Here is a 22,500-nt window from a genome sequence, read left to right on the forward strand (position 1 = left end):
ACTTTCATAACAATATGTAATATGTACAATATACACACTGCAAGTATATATATAATGTAGTAACAGACACCTTCATAACAATATGTAATATGTACAATATACACACTGCAAGTATATATATAATGTAGTAACAGACACCTTCATAACAATATGTAATATGTACAATATACACACTGCAAGTATATATATATAATGTAGTAACAGACACCTTTATAACAATATGTAATATGTACAATATACACAATGCAAGTATATATATAATGTAGTAACAGACACCTTCATAACAATATGTAATATGTACAATATACACACTGCAAGTATATATATAATGTAGTAACAGACACCTTCATAACAATATGTAATATGTACAATATACACACTAAGTATATATATAATGTAGTAACAGACACCTTCATAACAATATGTAATATGTACAATATACACACTGTAAGTATATATATAATGTAGTAACAGACACCTTCATAACAATATGTAATATGTACAATATACACACTGCAAGTATATATATAATGTAGTAACAGACACCTTCATAACAATATGTAATATGTACAATATACACACTGCAAGTATATATATAATGTAGTAACAGACACCTTCATAACAATATGTAATATGTACAATATACACACTGCAAGTATTTATATATAATGTAGTAACAGACACCTTCATAACAATATGTAATATGTACAATATACACACTGCAAGTATATATATAATGTAGTAACAGACATAAAACAAGCGCACCTTCTTATATACGTCACACGCTCTCGCCGAGCAGAGAGGTAGCGACATGGGTAAAGTTAGCTGTGATGCTAGTGGTAATACGAGAGAAAGAAGGTGCAAATCTGGTAACAAATGAAGGAAGAATTAATTCCTAAGAAAAACAGCAGGGGGTCCATCGTCTGGCGGTGGTTTGGCTTCAAGCGGGAAGATGTTGACCAGACAACAGTAATATGTCAAGTATGCGGCAAAAGCGTTGCTACAAAAAGTAGCAGCACTGCTAATGTGTAGCATCATTTGAAAAGTCACCCGCTAGAGAATGAAAAGTGCTTGAAACTCCGCATGTCAACATCTCCGTCCGGTGCCACACCCACAAAATGCCCAAGCCACCATTTCCACATCAACACCGTATGAAACAAATAGTCAACAACAAAAGGAGATAACGTCCGCAGGAACCTACCACATAGTGAAGGACACGATACACCATATATTTGGTGTATCGTGTCATGGCCTAAAAATATGGAGATATTAATAAAAGGCCGTATCGCCCAGCCCTACATTAAAGCGGTCCCTGGTGCAAAAAAGGTTGGGGACCCCTGCAGTAAACGAGTGTCTCCATGGCAACACGCAAAACCTTCATTTAAGTAGGGCGGTCTGCACCTGTCAATTGTCTTAGTACGTGCAGATTTTTAGCACTTTATATCAGGCTGATTGTGTCCAAGCGCTGTATTGCACTTCCCTCTCCTTTGTTTGTCCTGACTCTTGCACTTTTGTCTCTCACTTCTCCTTTTGTCTCTCGTGATCAAGCCTGCACCTGCTTCCACATCACTCCCCACGGGAGTAAACCTGCCGCCTTCAACACAACAACACAATTTTGTCGTCTTTTTTTCTGCTTTTTTTCATGTGGCCGCGTGGACATTCCAGCCAGGGGTGTGTGCACGTCTTGTTCATCCAAGCGTCCCGTACTGTCTTTATCTGGTTAGCTTTTAGAACAGGCGTCCCTTTAGTCTGCATGTTTTCCTGGCAGTCCTGTCAGGTGTGTCACTGTGTGCACACAGGAAGACACTACAGGAGGGGGCGGGTCACAGAAGTAAATCATTCTGCTCCTCGAACCATGTCCTGAAACGTTGGATGGATACGAGTGACATGGACTCTGATTTCTTATCATACAGGAAGTGGCCGGGGATCACATTTTTGCAAGTTGTTTTTGCTTAGAGCAGGGGTGTCCGAAGTGCGGCCCGGGGGCCATTTGCAGCCCGCAGCTAATTGTTTACCGGCCCGCCACACATTCTGGAAATGCTGTTGCAAAAAATAAAAAAGAACATTAAAAAAAGTGGAATGAGGTGAAATCTAACGAGAAAAAGTTGCAATGTTGACACAAAGCTGCCATGCAGGCTGTTTTGTTTTCTTTCTTTTGTCTTTCTTTATTTTTTATTTTTTTGCCATTGCTCAAAAAAATAATAATGACAAAAAAAAATCCGTGTTATAATGAATTATTTTCAGGGCTCCAATTACTTCAAATATTTCACTTTAAAATGTTTTATGTGGTAAATATTGCATATATTGTGTGGTTGCCATATAAAAACATCAAAGTTGTCTTTGACAAAAGAGCAAAACAAACACAATAATTAGGGATGTCGATAAATGCGTTAAAATGTAATATCGGAAATTTTTTATTTTTTAAATTTTTTTAATTAAATCAACATAAAAAACACAAGATACACTTACAATTAATGCACCAACCCAAAAAACCTCCCTCCTCATTCACACAAAAGGGTTGTTTCTTTCTGTTATTAATATTCTGGTTCCTACATTACATATCAATATATATCAATACAGTCTGCAAGGGATACAGTCCGTAAGCACACACGATTGTGCGTGCTGCTGCTCCACTAATAATACTAACCTTTAACAGTTAATGTTACTCATTTTCATTAATTATTAGTTTCTATGTAACTGTTTTTATATTGTTTTACTTTCTTTTTTATTCAAGAAAATGTTTTTAATTTATTTATCTTATTTTATTTTATAATTTTTTTTTAAAAGTACCTTATCTTCACCATACCTGGTTGTCCAAATTAGACATAATAATGTGTTAATTCCACGACTGTATATATCGGTTGATATCGGTATCGGTTGATATCGGTATCGGTAATTAAAGAGTTGGACAATATCGGATATCGGCAAAAAGCCATTATCGGACATCCCTAAAAATAATAGTTCAAACGTAAAATGGACAGATATATCTGAAGTTGATCTCGTAACTTAAGAGTTGAAAGTAAAAAAACTAATAAAATTGTATCACTTTATTTATATTTAGTGGTATTTTATTTATGTTTTCACTGATTACTCAAAAATATTAAAGAATTAAAATCAATGGTGTCCTGCATTATTGATCTTTTAGGGCTCTAATTACTAAATACTGCATATTTCAGTTTTACTATAAAAAACAAAGTTGTTTTTGACAGAAAAGCCATAAAACCTTTTTTTTTTTAAGATGATATAGAGATAAAAAATAATAATACAAATTAGACTTATTTTTAACATTTTAATAACTGAGACCCTTTATGGTCCCCGGGACCCCTAAAGGTAAAATACATTTAAAAAATCCATATATTTTGTTATGGTTTGAAAATGAAAAATATCAAAATGGCCCCCACATGCTTTCATTTTTTCTGTTTGCGGCCCTCAGTGGAAAAAGTTTGGACACCCCTGGCTTAGAGAAACAAGTAGATTTCTCTTGAACTAGTGTTGTCCCGATACCAAGTGTATGTCAACTTTTGACCACGACTGTAACTCAAACGTGTGCAGCCGATCAGAGGCAGTAATCGTTTGAGTAGTCGACGAATCAAAAACATTTTTGAAATATTGGGTTTTAGCTGTTGTATGTGGCAGATTGCGTGTGCTATTGCCACCTAGTGGTCTGGCATGCACATTACAGCATTTGTGCAGAGGACATTGAGCAGGGACTGGTTTCATTTGTATATTTTTCTTTGCACGGTTGTGGATTTTCCAGAGGCAGACAGATGGCTGAACCCAGGACGAAGCTTCCAGTCGGGCACCAGCCTGGAGAGCCTGTGGGACGTGACGCCCGAGCCGGGCAGCCGCCCCTGGGCCAAAGAGCCGGGCCCCGCCACCGCCATCACCAGCCTGATAAGCGATCTGAACCTGGGTGACGCCTCCGTGACCGAAGCCCACGCCACCCCGACAGCCACTTCACGCTACACCACTACCGCCGCCAGCCAAGCCCCCGCCGCGCCCCCCAGCAAGCGCCAGTGTCGCTCGCTGTCCTTTTCAGACGAATTTGCCGGCTTTCGCTCATCGTGGCGGCCTCAGGGCTCCAGAGTGTGGACGGCGGTGGAGAAACGACGGTGCCACAGCGGCGGGAGCGTGCGTGCTGGCGGAGGGTTCTCCGCCGGTCATTTCCCCGCCATGCAGCGTAGCTCCAGCTTCAGTTTTCCTTCATGCTCCGGCATCCCCACAGACGGACCCTTGGACCTGCCCTTCTTCAACCAGCGACTGCCTGTCCACCCTCACTTCACTGCCTCCCCGGTCTCTCCGCCGCGGTCCTGCCGGGTCCTCAGACATCTCTCCCTCTCCCACGAGAGAATCAGCCTTCCCGAACTCCAGAGAGAGGAGGCCTCGGAGGCCAGCTCGCCAGACTCCACCCCAGAACTGGGGCGGCGGTGCGGCCAGAGACGCGACGGGAAGGGCTGTCTCTCTCGGAGCAGGTCGCAGCCTTGTGTGCTGAACGACAAAAAGGTCGGGATGAAGCGGAGACGGCCCGAGGACGCTCAGGAGCAGCGGCCCTCTTTGGACTTGGCAAAGATGACTCAGGTGAGTTGGAATTGTGGAACGTGCACAGACACAAACATTGACCCGGTCCTGACTGACGTGGACAATATTCTTACACTTCAGCCAAAGTAGATTGGAATTCCATGGAAGGTCCCAAATTCAGGCATGTGATTTGAAATTAATGAAAACCACTGAAAATAAGCCGGGGGTCCCCCCCACCCCCAAAACTCCTAGTTTGTCAGCAATTGAACATGCAAAAATTAGCAAAAAAAGCAGCATTTAAAGATGTTTTAGTGTTTAAAGAATTGTCAAATGATCAACAGAGTTGACAAAAATACATACCCCATTCGTCCAAATGAATCACTGTCTGTTTCAGTCACTATGTTCTTTAGTCACTACAGTAATTACAACTTGTGTTCACATCCACAGGAACCACATGGGTTAGCCTACTCTATACAGTTTTTACAACCTTACTAGTGTTCACTTCACAGCCACAGATGGTTCATCTAGTTATTGACATTATTTACACTATGTCTGTTTCAGTCACTATGTTATTTAGTCACTACAGTAGTTACAAATTGTTTACATCCACAGGAACCACATGGGTTAGCTTACTCTATACAGTATTTACAACCTTATTAGTGTTCACTTCACAGCCACAGATGGTTCATCTAGTTATTGACATTATTTACACTATGTCTGTTTCAGTCACTATGTTATTTAGTCACTACAGTAATTAGAAATTGTTTACATCCACAGGAACCACATGGGTTAGCCTACTCTATACAGTATTTACAACCTTACTAGTGTTCACTTCACAGCCACAGATGGTTCATGTAGTTATTGACATTATTTACACATTACTATGTCTGTTTCAGTCACTATGTTATTTAGTCACTACAGTAATTGTGTTCACATTCACAGGAACCACATGGGTTAGCCTACTCTATACAGTATTAACAACCTTACTAGTGTTCACTTCACAGCCACAGATGGTTCATCTAGTTATTGACATTATTTACACATCACTATGTCTGTTTCAGTCACTATGTTGTTTAGTCACTACAGTAATTACAACTTGTGTTCACATCCACAGGAACCACATGGGTCAGCCTACTCTATACAGTATTTACAACCTTATTAGTGTTCACTTCACAGCCACAAATGGTTCATCTAGTTATTGACATTATTTACACTATGTCTGTTTCAGTCACTATGTTGTTTAGTCACTACAGTAATTAAAAATTGTTTACATCCACAGTAATTACAAATTGTTTACATCCACAGGAACCACATGGGTTAGCCTACTCTATACAGTATTTACAACATTGCTAGTGTTCACTTCACAGCCACAAATGGTTCATCTAGTTATTGACATTATTTACACATGACTTTGTCTGTTTCAGTCACTTTATTATTTAGTCACTACAGTAATTACAAATTGTTTACATCCACAGGAACCACATGGGTTAGCTTACTCTACAGTATTTACAACCTTGCTAGTGTTCACTTCACAGCCACAGATGGTTCATTGAGTTATTGACATTATTTACACATGACTTTGTCTGTTTCAGTCACTGTTATATTTAGTCACTACAGTAATTACAAATTGTTTACATCCACAGGAACCACATGGGTTAGCTTACTCTATACAGTATTTACAACCTTATTAGTGTTCACTTCACAGCCACAGATGGTTCATCTAGTTATTGACATTATTTACACTATGTCTGTTTCAGTCACTATGTTATTTAGTCACTACAGTAATTACAAATTGTTTACATCCACAGGAACCACATGGGTTAGCCTACTCTATACATTATTTACAACCTTACTAGTGTTCACTTCACAGCCACAGATGGTTCATGTAGTTATTGACATTATTTACACATCACTATGTCTGTTTCAGTCACTATGTTGTTTAGTCACTACAGTAATTACAACTTGTGTTCACATCCACAGGAACCACATGGGTCAGCCTACTCTATACAGTATTTACAACCTTATTAGTGTTCACTTCACAGCCACAAATGGTTCATCTAGTTATTGACATTATTTACACTGTGTCTGTTTCAGTCACTATGTTGTTTAGTCACTACAGTAATTAAAAATTGTTTACATCCACAGTAATTACAAATTGTTTACATCCACAGGAACCACATGGGTTAGCCTACTCTATACAGTATTTACAACATTGCTAGTGTTCACTTCACAGCCACAGATGGTTCATCTAGTTATTGACATTATTTACACATGACTTTGTCTGTTTCAGTCACTTTATTATTTAGTCACTACAGTAATTACAAATTGTTTACATCCACAGGAACCACATGGGTTAGCTTACTCTATACAGTATTTACAACCTTGCTAGTGTTCACTTCACAGCCACAGATGGTTCATTGAGTTATTGACATTATTTACACATGACTTTGTCTGTTTCAGTCACTGTTATATTTAGTCACTACAGTAATTACAAATTGTTTACATCCACAGGAACCACATGGGTTAGCTTACTCTATACAGTATTTACAACCTTATTAGTGTTCACTTCACAGCCACAGATGGTTCATCTAGTTATTGACATTATTTACACTATGTCTGTTTCAGTCACTATGTTATTTAGTCACTACAGTAATTACAAATTGTTTACATCCACAGGAACCACATGGGTTAGCCTACTCTATACATTATTTACAACCTTACTAGTGTTCACTTCACAGCCACAGATGGTTCATGTAGTTATTGACATTATTTACACATTACTATGTCTGTTTCAGTCACTATGTTATTTAGTCACTACAGTAATTGTGTTCACATCCACAGGAACCACATGGGTTAGCCTACTCTATACAGTATTTACAACCTTACTAGTGTTCACTTCACAGCCACAGATGGTTCATCTAGTTATTGACATTATTTACACATCACTATGTCTGTTTCAGTCACTATGTTGTTTAGTCACTACAGTAATTACAACTTGTGTTCACATCCACAGGAACCACATGGGTCAGCCTACTCTATACAGTATTTACAACTTTGCTAGTGTTCACTGCACAGCCACAGATGGTGCATCTAGTTATTGACATTATTTACACACCACTATATCTGTTTCAGTCACTTTGTTATTTAGTCACTACAGTAATTACAACTTGTGTTCACATCCACAGGAACCACATGGGTTAGCTTACTCTATACAGTATTTACAACCTTATTAGTGTTCACTTCACAGCCACAGATGGTTCATCTAGTTATTGACATTATTTACACTATGTCTGTTTCAGTCACTATGTTATTTAGTCACTACAGTAATTACAAATTGTTTACATCCACAGGAACCACATGGGTTAGCCTACTCTATACATTATTTACAACCTTACTAGTGTTCACTTCACAGCCACAGATGGTTCATGTAGTTATTGACATTATTTACACATTACTATGTCTGTTTCAGTCACTATGTTATTTAGTCACTACAGTAATTGTGTTCACATCCACAGGAACCACATGGGTTAGCCTACTCTATACAGTATTTACAACCTTACTAGTGTTTACTTCACAGCCACAGATGGTTCATCTAGTTATTGACATTATTTACACATCACTATGTCTGTTTCAGTCACTATGTTGTTTAGTCACTACAGTAATTATGTTCACATCCACAGGAACCACATGGGTTAGCCTACTCTATACAGTATTTACAACTTTGCTAGTGTTCACTGCACAGCCACAGATGGTTCATCTAGTTATTGACATTATTTACACACCACTATATCTGTTTCAGTCACTATGTTATTTAGTCACTACAGTAATTATGTTCACATCCACAGGAACCACATGGGTTAGCCTACTCTATACAGTATTTACAACCTCAAGTCATGTGTTTTCTACGTATTCTAACCATGGTCATTTAGGTTATCAGGAATCCACTGCATTTACTATAGTGATCCACTAGTTTGGATTTTACGCTGTTTTACTGTTTTCACTGTCATTTTTTTTTACAGTGCATGCTAGGTCAGCTTATTCGCTGAAGAAGAAGAAAACAAGTAACTTACAGATGTATTTTAATATGTGTAGCAAAGCCTGCCCGCTTTTTTTGAATTTTGCAAAAGTGTCCTCCACAAAGTGGTGAGCGTATACAAGGGTCAGACGTTATTCAAATCCCGTCATAAAACCCGGAAATTCAAATGAGACGGATTGAGTGCATCGTCTCTCAAAATTGGATTGAACAAGCGACCCCCGAGAGGGACAAGCGGTAGAAAATGGATATATGAGTCCTGTTTTGTGCTCGTAAACAGGATCTAGGGACACATATTACTGTAAAAAAACACCATCAAAATGTCCCCTTTGTGTTAATAGGGGACCTTGAAGACTTTGATGCGGATTTCTAAGCACATGTTGAGAACTAAGCCGTCTGAGACTTTGAACCTGAGGGTGTGGCGCTTGCTCAAGAAACATGCCTCAAGTTCAGTCATGCTGCCTAACGCCGTACTCCATAAAAGCCAGGCCCGGGGTTGACATTTCATTGAGTCTGTCGGGCCAAGGGGCCGATTCCAAAAGGCTCGGCCCTCCTCCTCACTTGCTTATTTACGACCGGTGTCGTTTCCTGCAGAGATCTGCCTTTTATCACAAAGCCACAGCGAGAAAAAACAGGTGATTGTTTACAGAAACAACGTACGTTCAGATAAACTTAGCAATCAGTGGGACAGCCAGAGATGATAAACGACCGATTAGCTACACAAATAGAGCTCGAGGAGTATTTTAATCATGTTGGAGGCTTTCATCTCATATGAGATATTGATCTTGAACAACTCTTGAAAGAATCTATGCCGTGAACAACATGAGTGTTTGGCGGACGGCCATTGAGATTAAAGTTGTACAATGTTCCACTCCAGGATTGATTGATTGAAACGTGTATTAGTAGATTGCACAGTACAGTACATATTCCGTACAATTGACCACTAAATGGTAGGGGTGTAACGCATACTTGCCAACCTTGAGACCTCCAATATCGGGAGGTGGGAAGGGGGGGAGGTGGGGGGTGGTTATAGAATTCACCAACTCGAGTATTTCATATATATTTCATATATATATGTATGAAATACTTGACTTTCAGTGAATTTTAGCTATATATATATTTTTTTTTTTAAATTTATTTATTTTATTTACATAGAAGAAGAAAAAAATACTTGAATTTCAGTGTTCCAGTGGCTATCCATTAGATGGCAGTATTGTCCTGTTTAACTTCTTCGTTCATGATGAGTATATCATTTCGGCCGCCATGTCTGTAATTTCCTCGTTCTTCTGCTTCGTCTCCTTGTTGTGTGCGCAGTTGTGCACTCTCTAAAAGCCCTAGATGTTATGACGTCTTTGGGCAGGCAAGCTGTTTATTTTGTGGGAAAGCGGACGGGAGAACAGGCTGTCCCCACTCGGTCTCAGGTCCGCATTGAGCTGGAGGGGGCGTGGCCTCCAGCTCCGGCTGAATACCGGGAGTTTGTCGGGAGAAAATCTCTGCCGGGAGGTTGTCGGGAGAGGCGCTGAATATCGGGATTCTCCCGCTAAAAACGGGAGGGTTGGCAAGTATGGTGTAACGGTACACAAAGATTTCGATTCGGTACGTACCTCAGTTTAGAGGTCACGGTTCAGTTCATTTTCGGTACAGTAAGAAAACAACAAAATATACATTTTTGGTTATTTATTCACCAAATTTATAAACAATGGCATAACATACATATACCGTATTTTTCGGACTATAAGTCGCAGTTTTTTTCATAGTTTGGTCGGGGGTGCGACTTATACTCAGGAGCGACTTATGTGTGAAATGATTAACACATTAGCGTAAAATATCCAATAATATTATTGATCTCATTGACGTAAGAGACTAGACGTATAAGATTTCATGGGATTTAGCGATTAGGAGTGACAGATTGTTTGGTAAACGTATAGCATGTTCTATATGTTATAGTTATTTGAATGACTCTTACCATAATATGTTACGTTAACATACCAGTTGGTTATTTATGCCTCATATAACGTACACTTATTCAGCCTGTTGTTCACTATTCTTTAGACATTTTAAATTGCCTTTCAAATGTCTATTCTTGCTGTTGGCTTTTATCAAATACATTTCCCCAAAAAATGCGACTTATACTCCAGTGCGACTTATATAACATGTTTTCCTTCTTTATTATTAGAGATGTCCGATAATGCCGATATTATCGGCCGATATATGCGTTAAAATGTAATATCGGAAATTATCGGTATCGGTTTTTTTTTTTTTTTTTTTTTTTTTAATTAAATCAACATAAAAAACACAAGATACACTTACAATTAGTGCACCAACCCAAAAAACCTCCCTCCCCCATTTACACTCATTCACACAAAAGGGTTGTTTCTTTCTGTTATCAATATTCTGGTTCCTACATTATATATCAATATATATCAATACAGTCTGCAAGGGATACAGTCCGTAAGCACACATGATTGTGCGTGCTGCTGCTCCACTAATAGTACTAACCTTTAACAGTTAATTTTACTCATTTTCATTCATTACTAGTTTCTATGTAACTGTTTTTATATTGTTGTACTTTCTTTTTTATTCAAGAAAATGTTTTTAATTTATTTATCTTATTTTACTAATTTTTTTAAAAAGTACCTTATCTTCACCATACCTGGTTGTCCAAATTAGGCATAACAATGTGTTAATTCCACGACTGCATATATCGGTTGATATCGGTATCGGTAATTAAAGAGTTGGACAATATCGGAATATCGGATATCGGCAAAAAGCCATTATCGGACATCCCTATTTATAATGCATTTTCGGCCGGTGCGACTTATACTCCGAAAAATACGGTACACACAGGGTCCATTGAAACTAAATAAGATAAGGCTCAGAATGGTATCTTAACAAAACATTTCTACATATAAAGTGCTTTTTTTGATTGATTGATTGAGACTTTTATTAGTAGATTGCGCAGTACAGTACATATTCCGTACAATTGACCACTAAATGGTAACACCCCAATATATAGTGGTGTGGGAAAAAATCGATTTGAATTCGAATCGCGATTCTCACGTTGTGCGATTCAGAATTGATTCCCATTTTAAAAAAAATCGATTTTTAAATTTTTTATTTATTTATTTATTTATTTAATTTTTAATTTTTAATTTTTTTAATTATTGTTTTTTAAAAATGTTTTTAAATTAATCAATCCAACAAAACAATACACAGCAATACCATAACAATGCAATCCAATTCCAAAAGCAAAGCCGAGCCAGCAACACTCAGAAGTGCAATAAACAGAGCAATTGAGAGGAGACACAAACACCACACAGAACAAACCAAAAGTAATGAAAAAAAATGAATATTATCAACAACAGTACCAATATTAGTTACAATTTCAACATAGCAGTGATTAAAAATCCCTCACTGACATTATCATTAGACATTTATAAAAAAAGAACAATAGTGTGACAGTGGCTTACACTTGCATCGCATCTCACAAGCTTGACAACACACTGTGTCCAATATTTTCACAAAGATAAAATAAGTCATATTTTTGGTTCATTTAATAGTTAAAACAAATGTACATTATTGCAATCAGTTGATAAAACATTGTCCTTTACAATTATAAAAGCTTTTTACTCTGCTTGCATGTCAGCAGACTGGGGTAGATCCTGCTGAAATCTATGTATTCCATGAATAGACAATCCTTTTGAATCGGGAAAATATCGTTTTTGATTCGAGAATCGCGTTGAATCGGGAAAAAACTATTTTGAATCGAATCGTGACCCCAAGAATCGATATTGAATCGAATCGTGGGACACCCAAAGATTTGCAGCCCTAAAAATTAGGCATAATAATGTGTTAATTCCACGACTGTATATATCGGTATCGGTTGATATCTGAATCGGTAATTAAGAGTTGGACAATATCGGAATATCGGATATCGGCAAAAAAGCCATTATCGGACATCTCTACTACTGTCTGATTCCAATCAATGCAAGTCATCACAATCAGGTAACACACCAACTTATATTCTTGTCTTCATGAAAGAAAGGAATGCTAAACATGCTTGTATTATCATTAATAGAATAGAATAGAATGGACTTTATTGTCATTATATTTGCATATAACGAGATTAAAGACTCCAATTTAAGGTGCGGTAGTGGAAACACATATGGGATAAAAATAAATTACACAAGAAGTAATAAAGATACAAAAAATAAGAATTGAAATAAACAGACTACTGTCCAATAAAAATAATAAGCAATCCTGTACAATATACAAAACAATATACAAAATACAAGACAAGAGTACTGGAGTAATAACAATCAGTGTCGGATGTATTGCACTAGAAGGGTAATATTGCACAGTAGGGCAATTAAACACATTTAACTTGTTAACCTCTCTTTCATAAATAAATAAATATAAATTATATATATATATATATATATATATATATGAATGAGGTAGATCCCCTCCACTTGGTCCATTGAAAAGTAGCACCCCCGTGGCCACCCCTGGTCTAAACGTTCCAAAGTGCTGCAAATCTGATCTTTTGGCCTCAGATTCAGGGTAGTCCTGAATCTGATCGGAATCTGACCTTTCCAAAAGTGACTTCAGTCCAAACACGTGGATATTTACTTTAGTTTTTAGTTTAGTTTATTATTTTCTTCGGACAGTGGTCGACAAAATAAACAAACAGTTTTACATAAACAAACAGTTGTACATTCACACATTGAAAATGTTGCAGACCGGAAGGGTTTGGACTGAAGTCGAACACTTATTGCGCTTACCCTATAAACAATATCAACAATTAGATTAGCTTCCTAAAAATATGACATTTCCTTTGCACAACATATTATACATTTTTCCAAGACATTAGTCTTAAAGTGTTTTTTAAATGTGTGAATGGGACTGGAACATTTGAAGGGATCATCCAAGCTGTTCCACAGTTGAACTCCTATATTTCATCACAACATAGTTTCATTTAGAAAAAATCTATTTAAGACGACCGAATTTACGGTGCATCGCTTGTCAATAGTGCACAAATAATAGTCTATATGTAATATATGAATATGTATTTTGATTCTATAGAAATAACGACTGCACTGCAAAAAGTCAGTGTTGAAAAACAAGAAAGAAAAAAAAAAAGAGGGGTATTTTATTTGAACTAAGCAAAATTATCTGCCAATAGAACAAGAACATTTGTCTTGACAAGACTTTCCAAAACAAGTAAAATGAGCTAACCTCAATGAACCCAAAAAGAGCTTAAAATAAGTATATTCTCACTAATAACAAGTGCACTTTTCTTGGTAGAAAAAAATATGAGACCTTTTTGCTCAATATGTTGAAAAATATTCTTAAATGAAGTAAATGCTAGTGCCATTATCTTGACATAATGATATGCACTCGGCATTACATTTCTTCAAACCAGCAAACTTATACTAAAAACTAGGGATGTCCGATAATGGCTTTTTGCCGATATTCCGATATTGTCCAACTCTTTAATTACCGATACCGATATCAACCGATATCAACCAATATATGCAGTCGTGGAATTAACACATTATTATGCCTAATTTGGACAACCATGTATGGTGAAGATAAGGTACTTTTTAAAAAAAATTATAAAATAAGATAACTAAATTAAAAACATTTTCTTGAATAAAAAAAGAAAGTAAAACAATGTAAAAACAGTTACATAGAAACTAGTAATTAATGAAAATGAGTAAAATTAACTGTTAAAGGTTAGTACTATTAGTGGAGCAGCAGCACGCACAATCATGTGTGCTTACGGACTGTATCCCTTGCAGACTGTATTGATATATATTGATATATAATGTAGGAACCACAATATTGATAACAGAAAGAAATGGGGGGAGGGAGGTTTTTTGGGTTGGTGCACTAATTGTAAGTGTATCTTGTGTTTTTTATGTTGATTTAATAAAATAAAAAAACCCCAAAAAAACCGATACAGATAATAAAAAAACCGATACCGATAATTTCTGATATTACATTTTAACGCATTACATAGAAACTAGTAATTAATGAAAATGAGTAAAATTAACTGTTAAAGGTTAGTACTATTAGTGGACCAGCAGCACGCACAATCATGTGTGCTTACGGACTGTATCCCTTGCAGACTGTATTGATATATAAAGTAGGAACCAGAATATTGATAACAGAAAGAAATGGGGGGAGGGAGGTTTTTTGGGTTGGTGCACTAATTGTAAGTGTATCTTGTGTTTTTTATGTTGATTTAATAAAAAAAAAAAACCCCAAAAAACCCGATACAGATTAAAAAAAAACCGATACAGATAATTTCTGATATTACATTTTAACGCATTTATCGGCCGATAATATCGGCAGGCCGATATTATCGGACATCCCTACTAAAAACGTATTTATTGTTCTTAATGGAAAGGCAACAAGGCAAGCGCTTGTTACTCTCGGGGTCTCTTAGCCGTCTAAAAATGCATTTTTCCATGGATAACATGACATCATCGCGCCAAGTGCGTGCTCTTTCAGTCAATTAGTGCGCATATATACAGCCCGGTCCCCGGCCAAAACATTTTTAATTGTAATTTTGAAGAATTCATCTGAATGTGCATGAACTATTTCTGTTCAAAATAGTCAGAAATGTCAAATGTTGAATGTTGAAACATTAACTGTCAGTTTACTGTACTGTGCCAAATGTACTACTATATGAGTACGTCTTTTCTATTGTTTCATTGAAAATAAAACAGCAAAGTCGTTTTAATTTTGAGACACAATTGTGTCAGAGTCATGATTTTTTTTTTCATGCTTGAAGTAAGAAATGATTACTTTAAAAAAGTAGTTTTATACTTGTGAGTGTTGATGACACAGCTTTGCAACAGTTGATATTCTAGTTTCAAGCATGTTTTACTCAATATAGCTCATCAAATCTCAGCAACAAACATAAAATCTGCTTAGTGAGAAGAATGATCTTATCAGACAGAAAATAAGCAAATATCACCCTTATTTGAGATATTTCATCTTACGTAGATTTCAGTTTCTGCAGTGTGATTGAAAGGACGTGATGTGAGTTAAAAAACAAAACTAACATAGATCCACTCTTCTACTTAACAGCCATCAAAAGATGACAACCCTCCCAAATATATTACACATCCATTCATACTTTATATTACTTTCCTTTATTGTCGCGTAAAAAAGAACACTAATTTTGAAGGTGTTGCGGCTTTTATTTTGTAGTAGTGTCAACTTCCTCTGTTTTTACTTTATCCAAGTGTGCATGACGTCGAGGCCACATTGGGGCCACATTTGCGTTCACACTGGAGTCTGATAAAAATCACATTTTGCAGTGTAAACAGTCAGCTGGTTGAAATCAGATCTAAAAATAATAATAATAATCAGATTTGGGCCACTTTGTCCTGCAGTGTGAACGTAGTCTTAGAAAGAGCCGGGTGTAATGGCTGAAAAATGGATCAAGATAGAAGTGTTTTGTATTGGTCGATATCAATAATTATTGATATTTCTTATGGAAAATGAGGACAAGGAGAAAAATATATTCAATTTTTGTTTCAAATATAAAATTCCTCTGATGATAATCCCCCCAGCTATCAAGGCACGACTATGGGAAACAATCAATGTAAACTCAATTATGACATCACAATAAAAACGTAATAACCTCAAAATTAAGGAATAATGTAAGAAATGCTTAATAAGGTGTAACAAAATAGTGCGATAATGTAAACATAGAGAAACCTAAGAAGAACTATTTTTTTGCAGGTTTACTGCCAGGAAGTTACATGGTCTGTTATTCTTATTTAAGTATGGAAATTAATCATTGTTATAAAGCCATTATTATACAGTAAATAATAAATATATATATGTATATTTTTTATTGTTATTGATATCGGTTACGTGTCTATCGCGATGTATATTAATATCGTTTTATCCACCCCAGCCCTCCTTTATGATATATATTTTCCATTTCCTGGTCTCCTGATAGAAAGTAGCCTCAGCTTATCCCGACACCCTCCCTCTTTCTTTTCCCCCCAAAGATGTGCGTCACCGTCAAGACAAGCCAGCCAAGCAGCAGTGGATCACCAAGGCAGGAAAACAATCAATGTAAACTCAATTATGACATCACAATAAAAATGTAATAACCTCAAAATTAAGGAATTATGTAAGAAATGCTTAATAAGGTGTAACAAAATAGTGCGAGAATGTAAACATAGAGAAACCTAAGAAGAACTATTTTATTGCAGTTTTACTGCCAGGAAGTTACGTGGTCTGTTATTCTTATTTAAGTATGGAAATTAATCGTTGTTATAAAGCCATTATTATACAGTCCGTTACTTTAGTTCCTACCTGTTGTTTCCGTACATCCGAATAGGGAACGGACGAGGGTTCAAAAAGAAAAGATGAGCGCGGTGAAGGAATAAATCCCCAAAACTGCCGTGGTGACTTTTCCGGTTTTATCGGCAATTTCTTCGCTCTCTGCAGCACTCATTTGTACTTTTTCTCACTCCATGCAGAGAATCACCAGCGAGACAACAAAATGGCGCAACCAAAACGTGATAGTTGATACTGTTAAGCGTGTCCCTCCCATTACGTCCTGATTACTTCCTGTTCCATGCTTCATTCTTTATGGTTTCCTCCGAAAAAATAAATATATATGTCTATATTTTTGTATTATTATTGATATCGATTACGTGTCTATCGCGATGTATATTATCGTTTTATCCACACCAGCCCTCCTCTATGATATATATTTTCCATTTCCTGGTCTCCTGATAGAAAGTAGCCTCAGCTTATCCCGACACCCTCCCTCTTCCTTTTCCCCCCAAAGATGTGTGTCACCGTCAAGACAAGCCAGCCAAGCAGCAGTGGATCAACAAGGCAGGAAATCAATCAATGTAAGCTCAATTATGACATCACAATAAAAACGTAATAACCTCAAAATTAAGGAATAATGTAAGAAATGCTTAATAAAGTGTATCAAAATAGTGCAAGAATGTAAACAAAGAGCAACATAAGAACTATTTTTTTGCAGGTTTACTGCCAGGAAGTTAAGTGGTCTGTTATTCTTATTTAAGTATGGAAATTAATTGTCGTTATAAAGCCATTATTATACAGTCCTTACTTTAGTTCCTACCTGTTGTTTCCGTACATCCGAATAGGGAACGGACGAGGGTTGAGTAAGAAAAGATGAGCGCGGTGAAGGAATAAAATCCCCAAAACTGCCACGGTGACTTTTCCGGTTTCATCTGCAATTTCTTCGCTCTCTGCAGCACTCATTTGTACTTTTTCTCACTCCATGCAGAGAATCACCAGCGAGACAACAAAATGTCGCAACCAAAACGTGACGGCTGATACTGTTAAGCGTGTCCCTCCCACTACGTCCTGATTACTTCCTGTTCCATGCTTCATTCTTTATGGTTTCCTCCGAAAAAAATAAATATATATGTACATATTTTTTTATTAATATTGATATCGATTACGTGTGTACCGCGATATATATTAATATCGTTTTATCCACCCCAGCCCTCTTCTATGATATATATTTTCCATTTCCTGGTCTCCTGATAGAAAGTAGCCTCAGCTTATCCCGACACCCTCCCTCTTCCTTTTCCCCCCAAAGATGTGCGTCACCGTCAAGACAAGCCAGCCAAGCAGCAGTGGATCAACAAGGCAGGAAAACAATCAATGTAAACTCAATTATGACATCACAATAAAAATGTAATAACCTCAAAATTACGAATAATGTAAGAAATGCTTAATAAGGTGTAACAAAATAGTGCGAGAATGTAAACATAGAGAAACCTAAGAAGAACTATTTTATTGCAGGTTTACTGCCAGGAAGTTACGTGGTCTGTTATTCTTATTTAAGTATGGAAATTAATTGTTGTTATAAAGCCATTATTATACAGTCCGTTACTTTAGTTCCTACCTGTTGTTTCCGTACATCCGAATAAGGAACGGACGAGGGTTGAGTAAGAAAAGATGAGCGCGGTGAAGGAATAAAATCCCCAAAACTGCCACGGTGACTTTTCCGGTTTTATCGACAATTTCTCCGCTCTCTGCAGCACTCATTTGTACTTTTTCTCACTCCATGCAGAGAATCACCAGCGAGACAACAAAATGGCGCAACCAAAACGTGATAGTTGATACTGTTAAGCGTGTCCCTCCCATTACGTCCTGATTACTTCCTGTTCCATGCTTCATTCTTTATGGTTTCCTCCGAAAAAATAAATATATATGTATATATTTTTTTATTATTATTGATATCGATTACGTGTCTACCGTGATGTATATTAATATCGTTTTATCCACCCCAGCCCTCCTCTATGATATATATTTTCCATTTCCTGGTCTCCTGATAGAAAGTAGCCTCAGCTTATCCCGACACCCTCCCTCTTCCTTTTCCCCCCAAAGATGTGTGTCACCGTCAAGACAAGCCAGCCAAGCAGCAGTGGATCAACAAGGCAGGAAAACAATCAATGTAAACTCAATTATGACATCACAATAAAAACGTAATAACCTCAAAATTAAGGAATAATGTAAGAAATGCTTAATAAAGTGTAACAAAATAGTGCGAGAATGTAAACATAGAGAAACCTAAGAAGAATTATTTTATTGCAGGTTTACTACCAGGAAGTTACGTGGTCTGTTATTCTTATTTAAGTATGGAAATTAATCGTTGTTATGAAGCCATTATTATACAGTCCGTTACTTTAGTTCCTACCTGTTGTTTCCGTACATCCGAATAGGGAACGGACGAGGGTTCAAAAAGAAAAGATGAGCGCGGTGAAGGAATAAAATCCCCAAAACTGCCACGGTGACTTTTCCGGTTTTATCGGCAATTTCTTCACTCTCTGCAGCACACATTTGTACTTTTTCTCACTCCATGCAGAGAATCACCAGCGAGACAACAAAATGTCGCAACCAAAACGTGATAGTTGATACTGTTAAGCGTGTCCCTCCCATTATGTCCTGATTACTTCCTGTTCCATGCTTCATTCTTTATGGTTTCCTCCGAAAAAATAAATATATATGTGTATAATTTTTTATTATTATTGATATCGATTACGTGTCTATCGCGATATATATTAATATCGTTTTATCCACCCCAGCCCTCTTCTATGATATATATTTTCCATTTCCTGGTCTCCTGATAGAAAGTAGCCTCAGCTTATCCCGACATACCTCCCTCTTCCTTTTCCCCCCCAAAGATGTGCGTCACCGTCAAGACAAGCCAGCCAAGCAGCAGTGGATCAACAAGGCAGGTTCCTCTAATAATCGTGCCAGCTGCAAGGCGGGGCAAACGGTCGCACATCAACACGTCCAGTGGTTACTTTGACGTTAACTCCGCTCGCAGGAATGCACCTCTGCGTCACACACACACACACACACACACACACACACACACACACACACACACACGACTCCGCCACCGCCATTCTTTCACAGATTCTTTATCAGGGATTAACCGCACGAGTTATTACAGATTTTGTGTGCAAGTATGTCTTTTGACATTTGAGGAGGAGTGGTGTCCTTTTACTCCAGCGGTTCCTGTATCGCACATGGTCAACATCAGTTAGTGACGTTAATTATTGATACTTCCCCCACCATCCCGGTGTGGATTTCTCACAAAAATGACTACATTTTACAAACCGTTTTTGTCACGTCGTCTCAAGACATGGATATACAAAAGCCAAAAGCGGTGAAGTTGTCACGTTGTGTAAATGGTAAATAAAAAGAGAATACCACAAATCCTTTTCAACTTATATTCAATTGAATAGACTGCAAAGACAAGATATTTCATGTTCACACTGAGAAACTTTGTTATTTTTTTGCAAATAATCATTTATTAAGAATTTAAAGGCCTACTGAAATGAATTTTTTTTATTTAAACGGGGATAGCAGATCTATTCTATGTGTCATACTTGATCATTTCGCGATATTGCCATATTTTTGCTGAAAGGATTTAGTAGAGAACAACGACGATAAAGATCGCAACTTTTGGTATCTGATAAAAAAAAAAGCTTGCCCCTACCGGAAGTAGCGTGACGTAGTCAATTGAACATATACGCAAAGTTCCCTATTGTTTACAGTGATGGCCGCCAGAAGTGAGAGAGATTCGGACCGAGAAAGCGACGATTTCCCCATTAATTTGAGCGAGGATGAAAGATTTGTAAATGAGGAAAGTGCAAGTGAAGGACTAGTGGGGAGTGGAAGATGCTGTGAGAGCCGGGGGTGACCTGATATTCAGCTGGGAATGACTACAACAGTAAATAAACACAAGACATATATATACTCTATTAGCCACAACACAACCAGGCTTATATTTAATATGCCACAAATTAATCCCGCATAACAAACACCTAGGTGTTTGTTATGCTAGCTCCTAGCTACTAGCTCGAGCTAGTTATAGCTCGAGCGGGTTATATGGACGGGATCCCGTCCATAAAACCCGCCAATACAATTCAAACACCTGATCAACACACACAATCACTCAGCCCAAAGGACCGTTCACCTAACCCAAGGTTCATAAAGCTTATATATTTAAACAAAGTTACGTACTTGACACGCACGTACGGGCAAGCGATCAAATGTTTGGAAGTGCGCGGGTGGGACCTGATATTCAGCTGGGAATGACTACAACAGTAAATAAACACAAGACATATATATACTCTATTAGCCACAACACAACCAGGCTTATATTTAATATGCCACAAAGAGCTAGCTTGTTATGCTAGCTCCTAGCTCCTAGCTACTAGCTCGAGCTAGTTATAGCAAGCGATCAAATGTTTGGAAGCGCAGCTGTGTACTCACGGTATCGCAACTGTGTATCCAAATCAAAGTCCTCCTGGTTAGAGTCTCTGTTGTCCGAGTTCTTCCATCTTGACTGCATCTTTTGGGAATGTAAACAAAGAAGCGCCGGCTGTGTACGTGTTGTTGCTGACTTCCCTCGCAAAATAGACGCTTCGCACCGACAACTTTCTTCTTTGCTTGCTCAGCTTCTTTCTCCATAATGCAATGAACAGATTGCAACAGATTCACCAACACAGATGTCCAGAATACTGTGGAATAATGACATGAAAACAGAGCTATTTCGTATGGACTTCAATGGTGTCCGAATACTTCCGTTTCAACGATTGACGTCACGCGCATACGTCATCATACCGAGACGTTTCAGCCGGATATTTCGCGGGAAATTTAAAATGTCACTTTATAAGTTAACCCGGCCGTATTGGCATGTGTTGCAATGTTAAGATTTCATCATTGATATATAAACTATCAGACTGCGTGGTCGCTAGTAGTGGCTTTCAGTAGGCCTTTAAAGGCCTACTGAAATTATTTTTTTAAATTTAAACGGGGATAGCAGATCCATTCTATGTGTCATACTTGATCATTTCGCGATATTGCCATATTTTTGCTGAAAGGATTTAGTAGAGAACAACGACGATAAAGTTTTGGTCGCTGATAAAAAAAAAGCCTTGCCTGTACCGGAAGTAGCGTGACGTCACAGGTTGAAAGGCTCCTCACATTTCCCCATTGTTTACACCAGCAGCGAGAGCGATTCGGACCGAGAAAGCGACGATTACCCCATTAATTTGAGCCAGGATGAAAGATTCGTGGATGAGGAACGAGAGAGTGAAGGACTAGAGTGCAGTGCAGGACGTATCTTTTTTCGCTCTGACCGTAACTTAGGTACAAGGGTTCATTGGATTCCACACTCTCTCCTTTTTCTATCTGGATCACGGATTTGTATTTTAAACCACCTCGGATACTATATCCTCTTGAAAATGAGAGTCGAGAACGCGAAAGGGACATTCACAGTGACTTTTATCTCCACGACAATGTATCGGCGAAGCACTTTAGCTACGGAGCTAACGTGATAGCATCGGGCTTAACTGAAGATAGAAACAAAATAAATAAACCCCTGACTGGAAGGATAGACAGAAAAT

At 37.6% G+C, this 22,500-nt stretch overlaps 1 protein-coding gene across 1 annotated transcript in view; it reads left to right on the plus strand.

Annotated features, from left to right (window-relative positions):
- LOC133657666 (protein FAM53B-like) overlaps window positions 1-22,500 on the plus strand; it is a 101,123-nt gene that overhangs the window by 66,553 nt on the left and 12,070 nt on the right. Inside the window, exon 4 of the mRNA XM_062059275.1 lies at window positions 3,758-4,578. Within this exon, the coding sequence (XP_061915259.1) occupies window positions 3,758-4,578 (821 nt within the window). The remainder of the gene's footprint in view (window positions 1-3,757; window positions 4,579-22,500) is intronic.

This window comes from Entelurus aequoreus, linkage group LG09 (genome assembly GCF_033978785.1).
Source record: "Entelurus aequoreus isolate RoL-2023_Sb linkage group LG09, RoL_Eaeq_v1.1, whole genome shotgun sequence".
Lineage (NCBI taxonomy): Eukaryota > Metazoa > Chordata > Actinopteri > Syngnathiformes > Syngnathidae > Entelurus > Entelurus aequoreus.